Source organism: Cebus imitator, unplaced genomic scaffold (assembly GCF_001604975.1).
Source record: "Cebus imitator isolate Cc_AM_T3 unplaced genomic scaffold, Cebus_imitator-1.0 Scaffold319, whole genome shotgun sequence".
NCBI classification, from domain to species: Eukaryota; Metazoa; Chordata; class Mammalia; order Primates; family Cebidae; genus Cebus; species Cebus imitator.
In genome coordinates, this window is record NW_016107634.1 from 1,294,390 (window position 1) to 1,316,925 (window position 22,536).

Consider the following 22,536-nt stretch of genomic DNA (forward strand, 5'->3'; position numbering starts at 1 on the left):
CAAATTATACACATAGACATACATGAATACATACATGAGGATTTGATTGTTGCTTAAAATACAAGTGTAGCTGGGTGCAGTGGCTCATGCCTGTAATTCAAGCACTTTGGGAGACTGGGATGGGCTGATCGCTTGAATCCAGGAGTTTGAGCCCAGCCTGGGCAAGATGGTGAAACCCCATCTGTACAAGAAAACCCCACAAAAATGTGCCTGTAGTCCCAGCTACTTGGGTGGCTGATGTGGGAGAATTGTTTGAGCCCAGGAGGCAGAGGTTGCAGTGAGCTGAGATTACACCACTGCACTCCTGCCTAGGTGATAGAGTGAGACCATCTCTCAAAAAAATTAATAATTATAATAAAAATAAAAATGTATTTACAATTTGTATGTACACACTATACATATTATACCATAATTTATTTTTAATGGTAATGTACCATGGAAATTACATCTTGCTAATAGGTAAAACTCTAATTCAGTCTTTAAAAATCACCACTTTAGCCTGGTGCAGTGGCTCACACCCATAATCCTGGCACTTTGGGAGGCCCAGGTGGGTGGATCAACTGAGATTGGGAGTTTGAGACCAGCCTGACCAACATGGTGAAGCCCCAACTCTACTAAAAATATAAAATTAGCTGGGTGTGGTGGTGCATGCCTGTAACTCCAGCTACTCAGGAGGCTGAAGCAGGAGAATCGCATGAACCTGGGAGGTGGAGGTTGCAGAGAGCAGAAACTGAGCCATTGCACTCCAGCCTGGGCAAAAGTGTGAAACTCCGTCTCAAAAAAAAAAATAAATAAATAAAATAAAAAATAAGTAAAAATTACCACTCTATTCCATGGTGTCTATTTAACCCTGTTTCTATGGATAGACATTTTTAGGTTATGTAGTATCATTGTCCTTGTTTGCAAACAATGTTGCATTGAACTTTATAGTACTTCAAAAATAAAATCATAACAGAAATCAAGGCCATGTCACATGCTAAAAACTTATTAAGATTGGCTGTATTTGTGTGAAGTTTATAAGTTGCATAATGCATACAGCAAAGTTACCCAAAATCTATAAGTGAGTTTTTCTTCACATGGTTATAGTCTCAGTTCCTGTGTCTAGGTTGGGGTTGCCTATTTTTCCCATGGATTACCATATTTCTGTGGAATTCTTAGGCAGCAGGGAACACAGTGGTGAGAAGTGGGAAGACAGCAAGACAGAGGAATGTGAGGGGGCAGGAACTCTGAGCTACCAGGAACAAACTGTCTGATAAGAAACAGGAGGTTTGGTTTGACAGGTAACAAAAATTGAATCTGCAGAAGATCCTTGACTAGAGTAGAATGAGCTCTTCATAGCCGTTTAGATCATTGTAGGTTTGCTTTCTTCCTGCTTTTGTTTGAGCTGAGTCTAGAAAATTCTCAGCTCTCAAACTTGATCTATACCAAACTCCACTAATCCTTCAAAACCTGAGCATTATAACCCTCTAGAAGATATAAAACCCTGTACCTAAGGTCATGAACTCTGAAACCTGTATTCTCCACCACTGAATAGCTTGGGACTTCTGGGTAGCCTGTTTAAATTCCCACAACTGCAGTTCTTTATTGTGGCCAGCTCTTAGATGCAGGAGAAGAGATTCAGGAAGAATAGTGGGGTGGATTGCAGGAGAGGTAGGTAGGAGCTATATTATACAGCCTTCTTAATAACAAAATGAAAAAGCCTGCACATACATGGAAGACTCTGGGTTAAAATCAACCTATTATTGACGCTGTAGCCTAATATTTCTAAATGATCTCTGTGGTAGTGTCCAGGCAACCCTAAAACTAGGGGAGATGATTATGTGAGATTTGAACAGTCCAATTGTGAACTCTCATACTAACATATATGGCTGAGAGAAATTGTGTCAACTATAAAATATTAAATAGATGAAATAAAAAACAATAGTCTAAACTTTATTTAATGTGTAGCCACCAATGAATACAGAAGTAGAGCCATGTTTATGGGCAATTCTCAGAAGCAAAAAATGAGCATACCATAAAAAGAAAAAAAAAAGGAAAATTACCAACAGTAAAATGTGGTTCAGTGATTTTTTGACAGCTTGTCGAGATTAGTGTTTCTTATCCTTCAATGCCAGACAGTGGAGATGAGTCAGGGGAGAAGCTGTAGGTGGAAGACTAAGAGTGGGAAGGAATGAAGGAAAGCCAGAGTCAAGAGCTACCTGTTCTACTTGACGTCGTGACAGCTGGCCTCTGTGTAATTGGGTTGGATGACTCAGGATTGTACCTACTGGCACTTCTTGGCCATGCATTAGCACCAGGACTATTTGAAAACTACTGCTCCAGAATAAAGGTTTTCAGCCCAAATTTGAGACTCAAAAGGAAAGGACTTTCTTAAATGTGAACTGAGCCTTCCATCTGCTTTGCCAACAATGAATGTCTTTCTGCTATTTTTTTTTTTTAATCTTACCAAGCTCAGATTCTTTTGGCAGCTGGCTCAAAATGCCTTTTCCAGAATTGGTGGCTGTTGGCAGTAGCCAGAAATAAATTGAAATCATAATTAAAATAGTCATCCCTTGGGAAAAGAAGTTGAAACTTGGTAAATCAGACTTACAGTAACTCCAAGAATTGGAGCCAAAAGGAAGCATGCAGAGCTCCTAGGCTGGTTCCTAGTGCAGTAGCCACCCTTTAAAGACATGGTCCATGCTTTGTTTTTAGTGACCTTCCAATCACATGCTTTGCATTTCATTGGCTTTGATAAATACACATTGAAAAGGTTGATCACAATTTTATCACAGATATAAGAATAATTTATAGTTTTGTGACAACTGATGACCCAAATCAGCAAGTGACAAGTTAAGTTTGGTGAAACTGAGGAAATACCAAGTAAGCAGTTACTATTGAAAGGGGAAGGGAGACAGCAGTAAAATAAAATCATCTGAATTATATACCTGTTGGTGATAGAAGGCATTCAGCCTTGAAGACAATATCCTGTATGTAAGACAGTTATATAATATCTAATATTGTGAACAGAGGCACTGGATTGCTGATTAAGACAAACCCTATAAAGCACCAAACCAACAAATGGCATGATTTCAGCCTTTGTTTAAAGCCACTGTGTTTTGTGTTCACTCATACAAATTTGTCCTATTTCTTTCTTTTCTCTAAAACTCAGAATCTGAGTGCAAATGTATTTATGGATAAATAGTGTTGTGCTGGCAGTAGTACCATCTAAATGACCTGCTCTAGAATGTGACTGGTTTCCCATGTGCCCCTCATGTGACGAAGGGCAGAATTGTTTTAGGTAAAATAATGTTTCGGCTGCCTAGCATGAGATATAATTATCTCTTGGATAATTATATCTGTATATCAACATGTTTCAGCCAATGTGTTAAGCATTTTATGTGTCATTTGTTCCTCAAAAGAACCCTTTATGATAGATATTATTGTAGCCATTTTAAAATGAGGCATTCAAGGAACTGGATAAGAAAGTTTCCTAAACTCTCACAGCCACAGCGAGTAGCGGGTAGGGCTAGGATTGTCGTGCCTCTCAAAGCTGGTATGCTTCCCATCAGCCTTCTGCCGCCTCTGGGCTGGCTGCTTAATTGGGGCTGGATCACATACAATCTCTCGCCTTGTTTTTCCTTCTCATTCATCAGGTCTGTCTCCCTACAATATTTTAACACCTCAAGGACAGGAACATTTTTTGGCATCTCAATTCTTAGCTTGTCTGCGATAATGATGATCACATCCTACAAAAATTTCAGTTTTGCGAAGCAGACTTTCTCACTATCTTTTTGCTCTGTTTTCAACTCAAGTGAAATCCAACATCCACCACCACCACATCAACCACCACCAACTTCTGTCCTAGCCTGCTCTTCACCTCCTATCCTCCCTTGGATCTTTGAGATGTATTTTCAGCACCCATTTATGCTTTGTACCTGGATTTTCTTGTTTCTTATTTTACAGGTTGCTGGCATATTTTGTGAGTACATTTTGCATATTGTCAATCTGCCACATTGGAACATCATTTTCACACTGACTTCAAAAATATCTCGAATTTTTAGTGTTTTAATGTAGGTGAGGCATTTTCATCTGCACAGACGTGTATATCAAGTAGATTCAAGGGCAAAATTTTTTCAAGACTTGATGCTTTTGTGCATTTTATGTATGTAGAATTTTTAAATAAGTGGCTTAATTGCATTCATAATCTACTCAGTTATTACAGTTTTTCTTTGGTATTCAAATGACTTAACATAGGACCTCATTATGTGAGTAGCTGTTCCTTTAAGAACTCCCTTTTTTTAAATGAACAAGGTGGAAAGAGCTTCAAAAAAGTTGGAAGAGGATACAAATCTATTTCAGGGAAGCTTTTCAGAGAAGTTAAAGCTCTACTTTTGCTTTTCTAACACCTCCCAAAATTGCAGTTTAATCTTCGGGTCACCAGAAAAGTATCCAATTATTTTAAATAAAATTGTCTTTTTAAATCAGATTCCTGTGCCTTTAATTAATGATGTATTGTTTAACTTCAATTATTAAGAACATACATTTTTCCTTTGTCCGTTTATAAAAATAAACATGTGGAAGAACTTATGACACTGAAAACAAGCACTTGGGAGAGACTGTGGATGGAAACAAGCAAAAAGTTGAGTCCTTCCATGTAGAAATTGACCTAGTTTCAGTCCACTACTAGGAGAGCAGCACAAGCTCAGAGAGCCTTTGTTGTTTGTTGTTTTCGTGTTACAATTACCAGTAACTTTGAATCAGTGACTCCTATTCTCATAAGACATTTTACTGATCAGAATCTTCTTATTTTGTTGAATTCTCTCTAACCTAAATTTTTGATTCTTTCTTTAAATTAGTAGCCTTTTAGCATTTTGGGAATCTCAGATCACTTTGATAATCTAGAAAGCAGTGGTTTGTCTGTCCAGGAAAATACAGATACACGTAGACACGCCAAATCTAGCATACAATTTTGGAGAGTTCAAGAATTGTTGAACCTATTTGAGGACGCATTATTTTAAAGAGCTTGATGATGACCAATGTGTTTTCACCAAACAAAATTATAATGTTATCTTTAGGCAAAACCTCTTTAAGAACATTAAGTTATATCAAATGTTTCTATGGCTCAAACATTTTAACAGTTTCCATCCATGGATCAAAATATAGAGTAAATAAGTGAACCAAAGCTAACTACATTAATAAAGTCAGACGTGGGCATAAAGCTCTTCAGACACACAGCCACCTGCACATAAAGATATACACTATCAATATTTCCTTACCAACCTGTGGTAGTCATGCTGCTGAAGTAGTGCCTCAATCTGAATTTTACTAAACTAGATTAAATAGCATCCAGTTTTCTGTAATTTGAACAGCCTAGAGATAGTGTGATGGATCCTTAGGTTTTTAAAATGATAAATCAAGCATTTCTGTATTCTTTCCACTGATTTTTGCCAAAGGAAATTAGGATGTGTTTTTATAGGGTCCTCTACAGCATATTCAATATCAAAATGCAGAAAATGTCCTTGATGTTTAAGCCCCTTTATTCGTAGTGAAGATAATCCTGTTTCTGTTTAATCTCTTTATTTATTAGCTTTCATAGTTGCCACTAAATATTTCGAATCGCTTCCAAATTTCTTGGTCTATAATTACATTTCTCACCCAACTGAGATATGTCGTTTGCTTTATCTGTTTTACAAAAATGCATTAAGTACCTTAGTATCCTTTAAAACAAGATATCACATGTGTCAAAATATAATTCTCAAAATGTTACGCATAATTCTCATATAAATAGTTACAAAGCACATGTCAAGATTTAATTTAGCTCAACCATCAGGATGAAAAAAACAATTTAAAAAACTAGAATATATTTATATATAGAGAGAGACTATATGTAATATATATATATATTTCTCTACATATTATATAGTATCTCTGTATCCATACCTATATGGATATATTCATAAATAAATATAAATGATATATATTATATTCATAAATATAGATTTTGATTGCATTCCTGAATGAGACCAATTTTTCCTTTATCAGTTATTTAATTCACAGCATTCGTTTAGCGTAAAACTTCATATACTCAAGGTTTCTAGTTTACAAAGATGAATCACTTTTGTTTCGTAACTTTAGGTACTTTCATATACATCCTCAGACTCATCTGAAAGACTTGTTAAAACACATTGCTGGGTTCTACCCCTAGTGCTTCTGTAGACCTGGGATGGGACCTGGGAATGTGTGTGCCTGTGTGTGTGTGTGTGTGTGTGTGTGTGTGTGTGTTTTATTATACTTTAAGTTCTGTGGTACATTTGCAGAACATGCAGGTTTGTTACATAGGTATAAATGTATATGCGTGTAGGAATTTGTGTTTCTGACCAGTTTCCAGCTGATGCACATTTTGAGAACAAGTGATTTAACTCCAGGCTTTGTTTGAGGATCAAGCAGGGCAGCAGAGAGTGTTGATCAACTCCCAAGAAAGTCAGTACAACCTCTGATTGGCTCCTTATTACTTCTTCTATGTTATTCCTGTTTTCTTCTCCTGTCCCCTCTCTACCCACAAGATCATCCACAACTGTGGCGTCAGCTGCCAAGTCTTTATCGCTGCCAGAACAGCTGCATTCCGGTGCTGCTTCCTACCTTTGAACATTTCAAATCCCTAATAAGGGCCAGACTCCCAGTGTCTTCCCCACAGAGACCCGGCCTCCCTCATTTGTCCCATTTCTGTCAGTGATTTCAATTCCACTGCAAACCAGGGCTAGAAGGCTCCAAATCACATGTTGTAAACTAGAAGGTGCTTTTCTCCCTCCCCAGTTATCATTGGCAGGCTTCTCTTAGTAGAGAAAATGTTTAATTTTTAGAAGTTTGGAATCCTAAAGAGATTCCTTTCAATTTTCAATCTGCCAGTTATCTGTCCTGTTCCTCGGATGTGGCCTTAATTCTTTATAAGAAATAAAAGCTTCCGAGACTCCAAGGAAGTTTGCTGAGAATTGTAGTAAATCAGAGAAGCAAGCCAGTCCTGGCAGTCTCTTGGAAGGTTAGCTTTGGAGGACTGAGAGTTCAGGGCCCAGGCTTCTAGAGGTTACGCCTGAGATGTGTAAGTGAGACTTGGAGGCAGGAGATAATAAATATAAGCTTCAGGAGTTTGGAAGGCCAAGGGAGTTTAAGAAGATTATCAAAAGACATTACAACTTCAGTTTCAGCTTCTCGGGAGGCTGAGGCTGAAGGATCACCCAAGCCCAGGAGGCTGAGGCTATGGTGAACCATGATCACGCCACTGTACTCCAGCCTGGAAGACAGAGCGTGAGACCCTGTCTCAAAAAATAAATATAAATAAAATTTAAATTTAAAAAGGAATGTAACAAGATCAGCTGAGGGGAATTTGTTTTGGAAGAGAGGAAACTATTGAGAGCAGAAGAATTGATGGGTGGATTTGAATAATGCTACAGAAATAAAGTTCGAAAGAAGAAAGAAAGATCATTTAGAGACTAAATCAGGTGGTTGGCTTTGGAGAGAAGGTGAATATTTTTATCCAAGCCCAGAGGAAAGAACGATGGCAGTTATGTCAGTTGGCCTTGAGGTTAAATAGGAGAGGGGTAATTGGGAGGTCATGAAAATGCTCAGGTAGATGAGTACACTGTGCTCTGGGTGAGTGTTGGGCAGAGTGATTTTGCCATGGGTCCACCTGCTGCTACTTTCCTTCCTTGTCTACTCCTCTGTAATTGAGTTCAGTAAAGAAGGCTGAGGTTAGGATGACCTCCACATGTGAGGTTGATTTTCTTTGTTTCCATGTAGATGAACAGCCCCTGGGTATGGATGGCTGCTTCTTTTCCTCACATACTGTAAGTCCCATGTGGCCAGTAGATAACCTTTGATTTGTTCCCATTCTGTGCCAGTGCCTTAGACCTGTGTGTCAATGACAGCCAGCTGTCACTAGTTCCTTGGCTTCCCAAAGGGAAAGAAAGAAATTCCCATAAGGAAGTAAATGTCCCAAATTAGATTATTTTTATTGAATGGAATAATTGAAAATGTTGAATGGGATCATTGACAACCTCCTGGTAATTTTGTGGGGGAGTTATTTTTAAAAGTTCTATGTGAAAGACTTTCAAAGCAGAGCCCTTCTTTCTGTTTCTAGAGAAAAAAAAAATGTGATGTGGTCTTCTCACCAGTGCTTTGTGTAGGAAGGGATGGCAGAATGCCGAGGGAGGGAAGCCCGTCAGGTTATTGAAATGGAGCCACTAGAACGTGTGTGTCTCTTTCCAGGACCATGAAACCTCCTTCCCCAGGGCTCTCTCAGCACAGAGGCTCTCCCCTCGGTGGTGCTTCCTAGATGGTGAGTTCTGCATTTCTTGGGGGTATTGCGGGAGGTGGGGAAGTTGAAGAGCAAGGCGTCAATTGATAGGGTGGACTCTAGTTTTCCGAAAGATTATTCAGAAAGCCTTCATGTGAATTCCTCCACATGGTTGATATTTTCGGGCTGAACGACGTGGGCCTGCTGATGTTGCTCTGTCCTTTCCTGAAGTCATTTCCCTCAAGGCAGCTTGGTTAACTCTGGCTGAACTCAGCACCCACTTGCACAGGCTGATGTTTCCCTATCATCAGCCCTCTTTTCTTAAAGCTTGAATGCCTGCCTTAAATTAGTTCAGAGCAGTAGCTGGATTCTACAAGCATAGGATGGATATTAATTTCTATGTTGTTTGCATCTTACGGAACATTCATAGTATTTTTATGAGACCATTATTTCAGTGTGATGTATACATTTCTGGGAGAAGGGCAGAAAAATTCAGTTGCATTCAAATCTGCTTGACTCAGCATAACATATCCATGCATAATAGGTTAGTTATTTTATGATTGTTTAATGAGTCCATTTTTTATCTCAAACATCTCTCTCCTAGATGCTGCATAATACTACCTTTCTATCCAATTACCCATATTGCAGTATCTTCTCACCTCTGTATATTCATGCTTACATACTGCCCAATGTATCTGCTACCTGTTCTCTCTCTTGTTCAGATGGAGACATGTTCATTGTAGACACCCTTGCTTTTTTTTTTTTTATCTGTGTGAACATCTGGGAGGATATAAATGTGAATAAAAGTATGACAGGATGTGTGAGTGTATGAACAAGCATTGGGATGGCAGCAGCAGAGATCTATTAAGATTTAAGGACCGTCCAGTTAACTGGCAGCAGAAGAGAAGGGTATAACTTTGATGCCAGATCACAGAACATTTTGAATGCCATATGCATATTTTTCTAGTGTTATGAAGATGGGCACTTGTATCTATATGAGATCTAACCCATATAAATCATAATGCAGGTTTTTGTTAATGTCTCATCAGCTGTCTCTGAGAACTTTCCTCCACCTTCTTTATTCCATAGCAGTGAGAAACATAATCATTTGTCATTTCTGAATTTACAGAGGAACAACTTATATTTCAGAAAATTATGAAAATATGTTCTATCTAAAGTCTTAGATAAAATTACAGCTATTGTGGGTAACAGTCTTAACCCAGATAGTAGTTTTATTAAACCTTTTAAAGGTAATTGCAGTCACGGTTTAAGGGAACGAAGTAGAGTGAATTTCTCCAAGGCAGATTTTATTCTATTCTTAGATTTTAGAGAGCAGGGACCATAATTGGCTGGTTTCTTAGTTCAGTTTCTTTTGGAGAGAAGCTACTCATTAAATGTTTGTGAATTTTAAATAATTACTTGCTTTTTGAGTTTTTCTTTCTTGTGCTATGTTTGTTTTGTAGAAAATCTATTTGTGATATCTGGGCTTTGTAAGATAGATTTAAGTGAGAAGCACATAATTCTTTGGTTTGCTTTTCTTTTCTTTTTTTTTCTCTTTTTTGAGATGGGAGTCTGATTCTATCACCTTGGCTGGAGTGCAGTGGCATGATCACGGCTCACTGCAGCCTTGAACTTCCTGGTCTCAGGCAATCCTCCCGCCTCAGCCTCCTGAGTAGCTGGGACCACAGGGGCACGCCACTATCCCTAGCTAACTACAAAAATTGTTTTTGTAGATATGAAGTCTTACTTTGTTGCCTAGGCTGGTCTCCTAGCTTCAAACAATTCTGCCACCTGAGCTTCCCAAATTGTAGCCAATAATTCTTTCTAATATTAAGAATATTCAAAATAATTTCTAGAAACCCAAAGTTTGTAGTTCAGATTTTTTTCCCCCACACCATAGATGCAGCTCAATTTCTTTTTCGAGAATGCTTAAATAATTTTTTTTTTTTTTTTCTGTGTTGGCGTCCTTCAGACATGATGCTAAGGATGCAGGTTGAATGTGAAATGATTCATTTAAGACCACATACAGTCGTCCCTGGCCTAAATCTTCAAGCCGTTTTCCAAAATGAGAAATCACTTCCCTTAGAAGTCTACATAACTATAGTGTTTTCTAGCTTTATTTACTTAATAAAAACATACCAAGTGCTACCTTTCTTTATGATCCTGTGCTAATTTCAGGAGGCATAAAAGATTAAATGAAACAGATTTTTAAAGAGAGGCAGGTCTGGCCGGGTGTGGTGGCTCACGCCTGTAATCCCAGTACTTTGGGAGGCCAAGGCAGTTGGATCACAAAGTCAGGAGTTCGAGACCAGCCTGACCAACATGGTGAAACCCCATCTCTACTAAAAATACAAAAATTAGCCAGGTGTGGTGGCTTATGCCTGTAGTCTCAGCTATTCAGGAGACTGAGGCAGGAGAATCCCTTGAACCCGGGAGGCAAAGGTTGCAGTGAGATGAGATTGTGCCACTGTATTCCAGCCTAGGTAAGAGAGTGAGACTCTGTCTCAAAAAAAAAAAAAAAAAAAAAGACAGATCTCTTAGTCTTATAGTTATCTGTGAAGATAGTTTGTATAAGAAATTTTTAAAAATGTAAATGTGCCTGGAGGCAGATGTAATACATTCTGGCTAGGGTAGGGAGGTTGGAACTGAGAAAGATTTCACAGGGGCACAAGTACTTGAGCTGGTTCTTTAAAGACAAGTATGATTTATATGGCAGAGGCAATGGAAAGGGCTTTCTAAGCCTTAGAATAGCAGTGGCAGAGGCATGAAAGTGCTGAGGTTTTCTTAATAAATTTAGGGACTGGCCAGGAGATTAGCATGACTGCTGTGTAGGGGTTTTGACCAGCATAGTTGAATAGAAGGTTATAAATTTGGTGCTAGATTACTGAACATGCTGAATGCCATATGTATTTTTTTCCCTAGCAACTTCTGCTGATCGCTTTTATCGAATAGACAGATCTCAGGTAAGTTTTCTTCCAGCCTGCTTGTGAAAGTGAAAAATTCCCAAGTTCATATACTTCATTGGTAGCTAATCTCATAAATTTTTCTAATGAAAAACACTGAGACATTTACACATTTTGGAGTGGGGTTCATAACCTAAGCTGTGAACCTTTTATTTATCTTCGTGTGTTTTATGATTTATGGACTCAAGATGATACAGCTTGATCTTGCAAATGAGTACAGAAAATAAGTTGACTTGTAGACATTATCATCAGCCTGTACTCCAAATGTTCATTCACACAGATATTTTTACTCCTTCTTAGCGAAATTTTATGTCTTTTTAAGCTCATTTCTGTTTAGCAAGTTTGAGGCCCCAAGTGTATACCTAGGCTACTTAGTTTCAGTTTGCCAAGCCCTACAGGTCAGTGATGAGAAAAAAAAAAAAAAGGCTTATTCAAGGTCACAAGTCCTCCCAATATCTGAATTCTCCTAGAAAAATAATGTACAGTGTTGAACCCAATAATAAAGCCAGTTGTTTACCATGCTGCTTAGCTTTGACCAGGTCATGGGGTGGAAGTCCAGGCCATCATACACTCCTGCTGGACCACATGGCATGTGGGTGTCACTTCTCTAATAGTATTTGGGAAGGAGATGAGTCAAGACCATTTCTAGATATACCTAAAATAATTGGGCTGGGCGCAGTGGCTCATGCCAGTAATCCCTGCACTTTGGGAGGCTGAGGCAGGTGGACCACGAGGTCAGGAGATCAAGACCATCCTGGCTAACATGGTGAAACCCTGTCTCTACTAAAAGTACAAACATTAGCTGGGTGTGGTGGCAGGTGCCTGTAGTTCCAGCTGCTCTGGAAGCTGAGGCAGGAGATTCCCTTGAACCCAGAAGCAGAGGTTGCAGTGAACCAAGATCATGCCACTGCACTCCTGCACGGGTGACAGAATGAGACTCTGTTTAAAAAAAAAAAAATCCTAGTTAATTGGAAATCAAGGAGATTCATCTCTCCCTGTCTCCCACTGCCTGCCATAGGACAGCTTTGAGGAGGAACGCCAACCAATCAAGCTTCTGGCAACACACTGTGATCCTTTGACACGTTGAAGAATTTCATTATTCCTGGAGACCCAGAATCCTTGTTTTGTTATTCTTCATGCAACAGACTTCTTGTTCTTCCTTAGGAACATTTGCACTTTGTGATGGAGATTTCCCAAGATGAGATTTTTATTCTGGACCCAGATATGGTGGTGTCACAGCCAGCGGGGACACCTCCAGGCATGCCTGACCTGGTGGTGGAGCAAGCCTCGGGGTGAGTGTGCTTCTCCTTGCCCTGTGAGGCTGGCCTCAGGGTGACATTGTGTCTAGTTTGCCTTTGAACTTGCTGTTACTCTAATGACATCAAACATAAAGATCTTCTTGTTGTGTTTCCTTAGAGTGGTTATTTTATAAGTCTGTCTGATGAATGGCCGTGTAGAAACACAAAAGCAGATTTGCATCATGTCCAAGCCTTCTTTACCCATCACAGCAACACTTCTTAGCAAACCTGGAAAATACTGGTACTTGTGTTTCTGCTTATGTGTTTGTAGTAACTCTGTTATCCACATAAAAAGTGGATACAGATGATTTGACAGTTTTTCTCCTCTTCCTCCTCTTCTTCTTCTTTGCTATTTCCAGGCTGCTGGAGACATGTAGATTGTATAGTAATAACTATGACATACCAAATGCTTTTTAGGACCTCTGTCCTGTGCCTCTCTTCTATTTCTACCACCACTTCATAGTAACTTAATCATCTTAAGTGCTCTGTGCTTATTTTCTCATCTGTAAAATACAAATAATAATAATCCTCACTCAGAGAACTGTTTAGTGATTAAAAGAATTGATACAGGTAAAGCACTTAAAGTCATTCCTGAAATTTTAAAAACAATCATTGAATAGAATGTTATTAAAATAATCATCATCATCATAATGCCACAGTGACCTTGAACATTTGGTACAATTATCTTTAATTCATAGATTAAAAAATTGAGACCTAAAGGGTTATTTTGCCTAGTATTTCACAGAAAATAAGTAGAAAAAATGAGATTCAGTCCTGGGTTACCTGATGCCAGAGCCCATGCATTTAACTACCACCTTGCACCACAAAACATAATTAAGATTTCTAAATTATTTCAATAATTCAGAACTATTTATTTAGAGAATTTTGTGTGCCAGGTCCCAGTGTAAGCACTTGGGGTGTAACAGTGCAAAAGTAAAAACAGATAAAAATCTTTGCCCTTGTGAAATTTAGTGTTTTGGGGCCTGAATTGTTGAAATAAGAATTGCTCTAGAAACCATACACAATGTACCCAAATAGTAAATGCACATCATCTACACCTACTCGTACAGTATGAATGAACGGGCCACTAGGTAAGCAAACTGCAATGTAATCTTCATCCCTGTTTTACCTTGTTACTTGATTTACTCTTTTCACTTTTTTTCATTCACTGCTGCTATTTGTGAGTGGTTTCCTACTCTTCCAGGGCCAGCTGATGTCCAATATGTACCAAGTCTGGGGGAGACAAGAGAGGGCACAAGTGGCTGTGTGGAACAGATAGAAAGCTGTTCTCAGGAAGCCAGAGCCATGATGTCAGAGCATGAGGGGAAGGCCGACAGGTACAAGGGGTAGCCTCATGCACCCCTGGGAGCCTCAAAGGTGGTGGGGAAAGCCACCTTTACAGGGCACATCCATATACCAGACCCATCAGTTGTGGGGAAAGGAGGTACAATGTTTTGTCCTACTGCAGAAGCAGCAGGTGCTGGAGTCTGGGTGTCCTCCTACCCCAGCTGATCTGGGCTATGTCTATTGATATGGTAAGGAGAAAATTCATTCTTCCAAGTTGCCCTGGTCTTTGCTCACTCGGTCATTTTCTTCATGTCAAATAATAGCCAAAAGGAATTGATTTAGGCCTGGCTAGAACTCTGTTAGCTCTAACTTTAAAAATTAAAGTAGCCTGAAAATCCACCAGGACTTGAATCAGTGCTTTTCTTATTTCTCACCAGTTTCCTCCCTGAAATAAACCAGGAACAGGGAAGCAGTGAAACAGGATGGACTTTGTTATTTTCTAATCTGCATTTCTACAGTAGGTCTATTACTTCTTTTTCATGTCACATTTAAAATGACTTAATCTTGAAATTCCATATTCTCATTTGTAAAGGGGACAGGATCATACAAATAGTTCATGATTGTTGAGATAAATGAATGAAATAATAAATGTGTAGTATCTGGTAAATGCTCCATAAAGATGAATTTTCCTTCTCACATTTACAGGCAAGATTCATCTTCAGAAAGTGAAGACTAAGTCACGTGGCTGCCTTTGAATGCTTAACTGTCTGGTACCCTTCTTTCTCTCAGGATCTCAGACTGGTGGAATCCTGCCCTGCGGAAACGCATGCTGAGTGACAGCGGGCTGGGGATGATAGCTCCCTATTATGAGGACTCAGATCTGAAAGATCTCAGCCACTCCCGCGTGCTACAGTAAGAGTTCTCTTGCTGTTCTTTTCCTCTGTGCTACTGTGATTGCTGGGAGAGGATGGACTGTGGGCTGTGCACCAATGGGCAGGATTGTCTTTTCAATGGCGCGCAGGCTGTCTCACACAGGTGCTGCTTTGTGTTTGACATTCCATGCACCTTGCTTACTTTTAGCTGCCCCAAACTCTTCATGGAGCTCCACCTACCATTTCTCTTGCTCCTGAGCCACCTTGAGCTCCTCGCATGTGAACCTCTACATACTTTAAACCTCACCAGTGTCTTCTTTACTGGAGCCTAGTATTTATCAGATGTCCCTGTTTGCCACATCATAAAGACATGCATGAGAGTGATCAGGAGTAGTTTGAAAGTGATGCGTGTTTTTTTTATTTGTGAACATTTTATTTTGCTGTTTCATTTGTCCTGGGCCTGTGCACGTGTGCTCTACCCAATATTGCCACATGGCTTTATAGGCTAAATCTTAGTGCTGTCCATGTGGCGGTTGCAGTCTCTGTGGGTGAGCAGTACAGCGTTTGTTCGTAGATCAGAACGCTACACTTTCTTCTGACATCTGGTCATGGTGAGAGAGTAGGATGCATGCTGGAGTTCTGCATCAGTGTTGGCACCTTTGTGCTCGGTGAATCCACCTCCCTGTCGTCTCCCCTGGTGACAGATGCACTCTTGCCTACCTACTCTTTAATTTCAGTCTACTCACTCCATTTTAGAGGTTATGTGCATGAAATTAGGCTGGTTTCCAGTTTACCTGGGGTCTTAATCAAATAGTGACAATGGCCTTGTAACCACACGTTCTTAGCCTTTTGATAGAATAACAAGATTACTAAGATTCTTAGAAGCCTAGGGTTAACTAAAGAGGCAAGGAAGTGCTTTGTTTCTGAAGAAAGACTAGAAGCAATTTCAATATTACAAAGGGAAAAAAGTGAAAAATTTGGATCTAATTATTTCATTGGCGAAGGTTCAAAGCACACACCCTGAGGGCAAAAGGAGACTTCATTTTAATTGCTTCTCTGTATTACCTCTTACTTTCTTGTGTGAAGAGGGGAAAGGAGCAAAAATGAATTACTATGGATTTTTCTTTTTAATTAAACTGTGTTGTTACTTTCCGATGGCATTTTGATTGCTTACAATTCAGGGTGTTTTTCCATTTCCTTTTTTTTACAGAATTGAGGCTTGCAAACCAGGGTGAGTCAGCCACCCATGAATGGCTAAAAATGTGGCCATTTATCTGTGGGCAGACTTATTGGAAAATTAGAGTTTTAATTAGCTACAGAAATAGATATTAAGCCTAGGCAAACCAGATGAGTATATTATTTGTACTTGTGTATAATCTGTTTCCACAAGGCAGAATATGAGCTCACTCTAGTTTTCTATGTCCTGATTTTTCTATATATAACATACTGATGTACATATCATGATAAAATAATTGTATATAAGATAGTAAATATTCTTCCCAAGAATCACAAATAAATTTACCACTTTATATAATAGCTAGGTTCTTAAAACCAGATGTTAAAATCAACTCTTTTTGTTTGTTTGCTTGGGTTGTATTATCCTTTTAGGATTTATCTTAATCTTTGGTTGATCTTCAATTGACAGCTATAAGTTTTCACAGTCATTTAGACTGTTTAGCTTTATAATGCTCTAGAGTAGTAGACCCTTTTAAAAAATCCTGCAAAATTACTTTGAAAACAAGCAAAGTGGCATTCAAAGATTCGCCCCTAGTCTTTCAGCTTTTCCAGGTGAATCTCTGGACATTGTGGAACAAAAGACAAGTCATCAACACTAGGCTCAGCCTGAATTCCTGTCTCATAGAAGATACAAGCATAATAAAATTGTTGTGTTAAATCACTTAAAAATAAAACAAAACTAGACTAGATGCCTAACCTCAACTTTTTAATTAATTCTTTAACTTTTAAAATTTTTGTGTCCATTGATTTCTTACAATATCTTTTTGTTTCCTTCAGACATCATCTCTGATATAAATAGTTATAATTATAGTTGTGGAAACATCTGATTATGTTAGTAATAACTACTATTGATGGAATACTTCCTGCTTGCTTTGTATCATAATTAAATTATCTTCTTTCAGCAATTTTTAAACTTAGCAGTTGCTTAACAGATAAGTAAACAGAGGCTCCTAAGGGGGTAAAATATTTACCTTAGGTCACTTCACATGGCAAGTGTGGTTTGACCTGAGGTTGGCTTGACTTCTGACTCCATGCTTTTCCTATTGTACTACAGTATCTTCTCAAAGGGACCTTAAAAGTCAGTGTACCAGAGCTGCAGAGGTTTTCTTTGGTTTCTATTTCTTTTTTTACATTCGTAAGGTGAAAAATCCTACAATATAGGGTTACTATGCATGCACATTAAATATACAACTGCAAACTTACCCAAAAGCAAATATGGCCGAGAATTAATCTTAAAGCATTTTTTTTCTTTAAAAGAAGAGATTAAAACAAAATATAATGGTCATAAACCTCAGTTTAAAAAATATGAAACATATATTAATTATGTTCTAATCCAAATAAGTATACAAATTATATAGAAGGCCATCATGTACCAACCACCCTGATTTATTATGTCATTGTTTTTCTATATTTGCATTAGGTCTTTCTTTCAAGCCATAAACAAGAGAGTAGTGTAAAAAATATTGACTATTGTTTCATGGTTTTGTTTTGTATTGTTCAAGTTGGAGTCTCTCTAGTTGGAAAATCTGTAATCCGAAATGCTTCAAAATCCACAACTTTTAAAGTGCTGACATGATGCTCAAGGGAAATGCTTATTGGAACATTTTGGATTTCAGATATTTGGATTAGGGATGCTCAGCTGGTAAGTATAATGCAAATATTACAAAATCTTAAGAAAATCAAAAATCGGAGACAATTCTGGTCCCAAGCATTTTGGATAAGGGAATCTCAACTTGTATTTATTTTTCATTACCTGTGTTATATAATGCATGTATTTTGGAACTTGCCATTTCACTCAACATTATATTTTTGAAATTCATTCATATTGATATATGCGGATTTAAAAAAATTTTTAGTATAGAGTATCGCATCATATATATGCCATAAATTATTTCTCCATTTTGATATTGATTTCTAATATTCTATTATTTTTTAAAATGCAGCAAACATTGTGGGACATGTGTCCTCCTGTGTTGTAGAATATATATGCAGTCTCAGCTCACTCGATATTGCACAATTTACCTTCCCAGTAAGAATATTTATAAATCAGTAACTGAAAAGGCCCTGAACACTTATTTTAATAATCTTGGTATGATCAGCATCTGCTGCTTTAAGCTTTAAAGCCCCAGTCAATTTGGGAGGTAGGAAAGGTTCCATTTTGACATCCTGTTGACAGTGCTAAATGACTCACTACATAAAAAGAAATCAAAAGAGAAACTTTCCATTCTTAGAACTGAAAATACTACTTATTGGTGTTTTCAAGACACTGCTAATGTGGTATTTATAGAATGATTTAGACCCATAAATTCATTTATCAAGGGAAAAATGATCACATGTAAATAAGCAAAGCATTCAATTTGATAAATTGGAAAAAGAATCCCAATGTAAAGAAAAAAGAAATGAGAAGGGTGAAAAATATAAAGATAATGAGAGAAATCAATGATAAGGAGAATAAAACAGACAGAAGATGAACCGAGAATAAAATTTTAAAAAATTATTTGAAAAGATAAATAGGACAAAATTCTGAGAAGACTGATTTAAAAGAAAAAAGTACTGAAAACAGAAAGAAATATACCCACAGTGCCTTCCCTATGTCATTCTTCCTCCAAGGTACTCAGGGCACTTTGTGCCAAGCGGCCCTTTACCCTCCAAATTGCAACCGATCCACTCTGTTGGGTCTTCTCAGCGTTTTCTGATGGTTTTAAACTTTAAAATAGTCCCTTAGATCCATCCCTTTTCACAGGCGGACTGAGAGGCAATTAATATAAAGAGGATGAATTTGATTTCTATCATTACTGGAACTGGCTGCATTTTCACCATAATTTTAAGGGAAGATATATACATGTTCACTTATATGCAGATCCTGTAAGAAAGACTATAATTCCAAAATAGGATAAACAATGTGTATAGTGCCTTCAAAACCTGAAATATTTAAGAACCAATTTTGAAATGAATTGATGAGAGGTGGTTGACTGACATGATCACTGCTAGGACCATAATGATTTTGTCTTTAAGTTTAAAAAAATGTTTTCAGTGTCCAAGGAAGTTGTATTTAAAATAACATGATTCTGGAAATGTATTTGTTCTTATCAGTAATTGTACTACCACGATTCATGACAAGACTATATTTCATTTGGCAGAAGATTAATAAGGAGGGAATTAGCTTAAATTTTTGCAGACCTAATGTATTTGAGTTGTAAGGAAGAATTTTGCCACTTGAGTATCTTTGAGATAAGAAAATAGGCATGGAATGAAAACTGTGATATATTCTTCTTAAGTTTTCTTTGAGAAAAGGACAGACTTGCCTTTGAGTTAGATGGGTTAAGAGCAGGCAGGTAAAGGGGCTAGAAGACAATGCTTTTGTTTCTGAATCAGAATAGTCTTTTTCCAGTTCTTAGATTTTGTGGTTTGTGAGAAATCCCCAAATGACTGAAAGAGGTGTAATTTTTCTCAGTGTCCCCAAGCCCTAAGCCTGAAAGAACTAAAATGGACTGTCACACAAATAATATCTTGCTACTAGATGAAGACACAGGGGAAACAGTGTAGTGAAACCACACATGGGACAGATATTCAATCCGGATAACTGTGTCTAGGCAGGTATCTGCTACCCGATCAGCTACGCAGGGCTAATGGGTTTTTATGATTGGCAGGGGATTTCTGTCGACAAGAAAAGATAATGCTATCAAATGTTTAACTCTAATGTGTGAGGTCTGATTTGTGATTTCATTTGAATCCTAAGAAATATGGTGAACAATTCAGTTAATCACTTATTAAACAAATCAATATCGGACACCTTCAGTGACTGAAGTCAGGCACTGGAGATATGAAACTAAGAATAAATAATTATTGCCCTTTAAGAGCTTATATTTAAAGAGGAAATATTACACAAACCGATTTTTATAGTTCTCACTAATAAGTGCTATTATGGATATATGCCTAGAGTGTTCTGGAAACAAGAAGAAATAGAATTTGCTGCTTTTTTTTAGATTTAACTTTTGACTCTTACATAGAAAAGATGAATATTTAAAGAATTAATGAACATTTCAACCTCAAATAAAAAAATAGGCTTATTAGGGGTTCTATGTGTATTTTGTTCATTTTTTACATATGAACAGATAAGTAGTTGTTCTTTTCATTGTGTAAACCAGAAATGTCATTCAAACAATGGAAAACACTCAATGATTGTTTAATATCCCTGTATGTTGTATGCTTAAGGAAATTTGGACAACTAAGAAATTATTTGGAGATCTCAAAAGACTTAATAATACTTTAAACTGAAAAACTGGCCTTTATAGTATACTCTGCAATTTTGAATCACCGTATCAAGAAGATAAAGCTCAGAAACCTCCTTTGTTCTGAAAATTCAGATGTTCCAGGCTGATTATGGGAGGAATAACTTCATTCCCCTCTGGTCCTCAACTATCTTCTTTATTCAGTTTCTTTTGGGAACATTAGGTTATAGCCTGAACCTAATAAAAAGGGTAATTGTGCTTATTGTGAAAGCTTCAAGTTCTCAACAGGAAGACAGACTATTGGACAGAGATTTTGATTTTGGAAATACTCTTTGAGCTTCACAATCAGATAAGCGGGAAAAAAATTAATCTTCTTAGTGGAATGCAGGTTTTGCTGAAATATATCTTAGAGATGAAATTGGTGCTGTCAGGATAAAGATGGCTCCTGGCATCTGTTTCACTGTGATAGTTGGGTCCCATTTCTACCTACCTTTGGCAGCCCTGCTTACCTTTGACTGGTCTCAATCTTGCTCGCCCTGGATAATCATTCCAGCTGGAAAAATACAGGATAGCTGACATATGTCTTCCTTTCTTCTTCTTTTTCTTCCCGACTTACCTCAAGTTGTTACTGTATTTGGCAAGCACGTAATAACACTATTTCTATATGTGTGTGAAATATTTGATAAGGATTTTGCTTTGTTATTTTTATAATTGTTTGTCAATCAGTTCTGCCTATGGAGGCCCTAAACCACTTGGAGAAATGGACTTAAATTTATCTTTCCAAGTTCAGTTAGAGTCAGAACAGAATTCTTTGTGCACCAGATCTTATTTTGACTGAAATTGAAAGAAAAAAAACAAACAAACTTACTTTAATATAAATGTCCGTTTTATTTGAAATAATCCCAAGAAATTATAGCTTTCTACTGCCATGAGTTCCAAGTTTTGCCAATGAGTAGAGCGTGGGGAAATATTAGTGTTAAGCGGGTCCTCTTTTCACTTGTAAAAGCTGGCGGCCATATCTATTCACACTTCAGGAATACTGTCGATGTGAGGCAGTACTGATTGAACCCTCTTTAAAGCATCTGAGTTCCTTGGATGACCACACTGTGCATTTCCCCCTCTGTTTTCATAGCACTTTGCAACATACCTAGAATAGTAGGCATTCAACAGCCAGGCTTTTCGGATGAATGGAAGGATGTTCCATTCATAGAACATCCTTGATAGAAAAGGTGCTCTGTCAAACCAATAGATATGTGTCTATTTATATTGCTATACTAAAAACAGTATTTATCAAATTATAATAAAATAATAGTGATAATAACAAAATAGTATGTAAAATGTTGGCTATTTTTGTTAGGCTGTGGATTCCATTTATATATTTCAAATTTGAATATAAATATGCTTGATCCAAGGAATTCACAGATCAAAATAATAAAGACACACTTGAATGCCTGACTTGGGAAATGTTGGTATTTCACAAGCAAGAAAGTAAAAGGGAAGTATGGTGGGTATAGGAAGTTGTAGGCATGGTTGGTGAGCACAGTGGTAGGTAGAGTGGCAAGGAAGAATTGTTTCCCAGGCACTCACCTCCAGAATAACCTGTTGGTCCATTTGCTGCATTCTCCAACTTCCACTACACTCTTATTTTCTCAATGTATCTGCCTTAGGTGAATACTTTGATTAAACAAATCTGAAATATGAAAGAGTGATCATTTTGAAATCTTTTCAGAAAATATTTGCCTGAGAATCTCAGGTTGCTGGGATGTACCATGTTCAGCGTGGGGTTGAGGGATGTGAGAGGGTTACCATATTACCACTGGAAATAGTGGTGGTGGGGAGTTATATAGGGTATGGGGCTTCTTTGAGGCACTTCTGAGGCCCTCTGAAACCCCAACTTTATGATCAGAACAAGAGATACCTCAGCACCGTGGTAGCATTACTTATTTGGAATTCAGAGAGCTGGAAAGCACATTTCCCCTTTTTTCTAGCTTTTCTGGATGATTGTGCCAAGCATCACGCGAAAGAACAATAATCCTCTAACAGTTTTCTCCAATACTCTGTGAGAGGTTGGTCTTACTCCATGACTCCCTTAGAATTTCCTTAAATGTGGGAATGAAATGTTATAAGTTATAATGTTATAAGTTAAGTACCTCCCACAGCTCTTGGAATAGAGTTAAGTACATAGCAGGGCTTAATATCCAACACTGGAGTAATTGAATTATTCTCACAGAGTCTGTCGAGCCCAATTTAATTTCTTGTTTTTAATATTGCTATGATTAATCTGCATTCATTTTATTTTTTCACAGAGCTTCTTGAACTGATATATAACTGAGAAACTCTCTTGTCCTTAGACACATTAAAGTCGAGAGGAAGCAG

At 37.8% G+C, this 22,536-nt stretch overlaps 1 protein-coding gene across 2 annotated transcripts in view; it reads left to right on the forward strand.

Moving 5' to 3' along the window:
• The window catches only part of DGKI (diacylglycerol kinase iota), a 450,254-nt gene that overhangs the window by 368,055 nt on the left and 59,663 nt on the right, over positions 1-22,536 (forward strand). For both annotated transcript variants that reach the window (XM_037729856.1, XM_017504298.2), the window contains 4 exons: positions 8,245-8,314; positions 11,195-11,235; positions 12,400-12,527; positions 14,610-14,732. In XM_037729856.1, coding sequence (XP_037585784.1) covers positions 8,245-8,314; positions 11,195-11,235; positions 12,400-12,527; positions 14,610-14,732 — 362 coding nt within the window. The remainder of the gene's footprint in view (positions 1-8,244; positions 8,315-11,194; positions 11,236-12,399; positions 12,528-14,609; positions 14,733-22,536) is intronic.